The 1,694-nt window shown below is 37.8% G+C and overlaps 1 protein-coding gene across 1 annotated transcript; it reads left to right on the forward strand.

Moving 5' to 3' along the window:
- The first annotated feature begins 363 nt into the window (after nt 1–363).
- LOC128636549 (carbohydrate sulfotransferase 5-like) lies at nt 364–1,455 on the forward strand. Its single transcript, XM_053689544.1, has one exon. It carries the CDS (start codon nt 541–543, stop codon nt 1,453–1,455), a length of 915 nt encoding a protein of 304 aa, XP_053545519.1. The 5' UTR covers nt 364–540.
- The last annotated feature ends 239 nt before the right edge of the window (nt 1,456–1,694 follow it).

The raw sequence follows: 1,694 nt of genomic DNA on the forward strand, positions 1-1,694 counted from the left end.
TATTTAGAGAGACAAAGAATTGTTCAGAATGAGAGAATTTAGAAACTGGAAGTGGAGGGAGAGAGAGAGAAATAGAAAACACAGAGAGAAAAAAGGAAGAAAACAAAAGTTGAAGGAAGGAATTTGGCAAAGCAATAACTAATGTAATGAGTTCCCAGAATAATCTCACTTCAATGACGCTAACATATTTTTTTTTTCTTTCCCCATAGGTTCCACCTTTTTTTGTTTCATATCTTTTCATATTCCACATTTAAAAAAAAATTAAGTTAGCTTTCTCCTATGTGGGTCGCTAACATGACCCTTCGCATTCACTTCCATTCCTTACTCCTTACTGTCTCCACTCTGACATTATCCTTCATCTTCCTTTATAACCTTTTTGTTATTTCCTCAAACTCTACCTCTCTCACTATCCCCTCCAAGGTGAAACCTATTCACATCCTCATTGTTTCTTCTTGGCGCTCGGGATCATCTTTCATTGGACAGATTTTCAATCGTCATCCTGATGTCTTTTACATCTTTGAACCTGGACATCCTGTCTGGATGAAAATGAAAAATGAGAAATCTGAGTTTCTACATTACCCTGTAAGAGACCTTCTACATTCACTTTTCACCTGTGATGTTTCCCCCCTACTCTACTACCTTCCCTTGGGTAGAAAGCAAGTCTCTGAGCTCAAGTTCTTTGCTGAGAGTCGAGCCCTTTGTGTTCCCCCTGCCTGCAAAGCATCTATACCCTTGGAAGGTTATGACCGTGTCATGTGCTCTTATAGATGTAGAACAAGTCCTATAGAAGTTATGGCTGAGACCTGCAGGACACACAGTCACATTGCAATGAAGACCGTACGTATATTTGACCTTCAAGTCCTACTTCCCCTCTTCAGAGACCCATTAATGGATCTCAGGATTGTTCACATGGTAAGAGATCCTAGAGCAGTGATTTCATCAAGAAAATCTTTTGAGCTAGATGTAGATGACAACATTGTTCTTAGGAAGGAAATGGAAGAGAAGAATATTACCCCCAATTTAGTTCATGTCATGGGCAAAATCTGCAAAGCACAGGTTGCCATCCATAAATTTGCCCGATCAGCAAACAGTTCATTAAGAGGACGTTACATGATGATAAGGCATGAGGAATTGGCATGGGGTCCCATACAAAGAGCAAAAAAATTATATTCCTTTTCTGGGTTAAATATGACATCAGAACTAGAAAGTTTTGTGTACAACATTACCCACGTTAATAAACAAGATACAGGCACATTTATGTCTTTCTCCCGAAAATCCCCTGAAGTTGTTTCAAGGTGGCGAAAACGCCTTAACTACAGCACAGTTATGGAGATTCAAAATGTCTGCCAGGAAGCAATGGAAGTTTTTGGCTACATACCAGTATGGTCCATGAGAGATCTTAGAGATGTTTCTTTTAATATAGTGGCAGAAAGGGAAGCCTTAGAAGATGAATGACAATATTAAGGACATTATGAAGAATGTCCTTTCTCCTGGATTCTTCTCTAAGTTGTACTTTAACTAGAATAAAAATGATCTAATCATTTGTATAGGACAACCAGTTTTTTTTGTGCTTTTGAGTCATTGAAAAAAATATACACGACAAAGAACAAATAATGCATCAAACATAAAATGGGAGAATATGTCCAGATACTGTTTTTTTAACCACTATTTTATGTCAAGGAGATTAATGATGT

Source organism: Bombina bombina, chromosome 7 (assembly GCF_027579735.1).
Source record: "Bombina bombina isolate aBomBom1 chromosome 7, aBomBom1.pri, whole genome shotgun sequence".
Classification (NCBI taxonomy): Eukaryota; Metazoa; Chordata; class Amphibia; order Anura; family Bombinatoridae; genus Bombina; species Bombina bombina.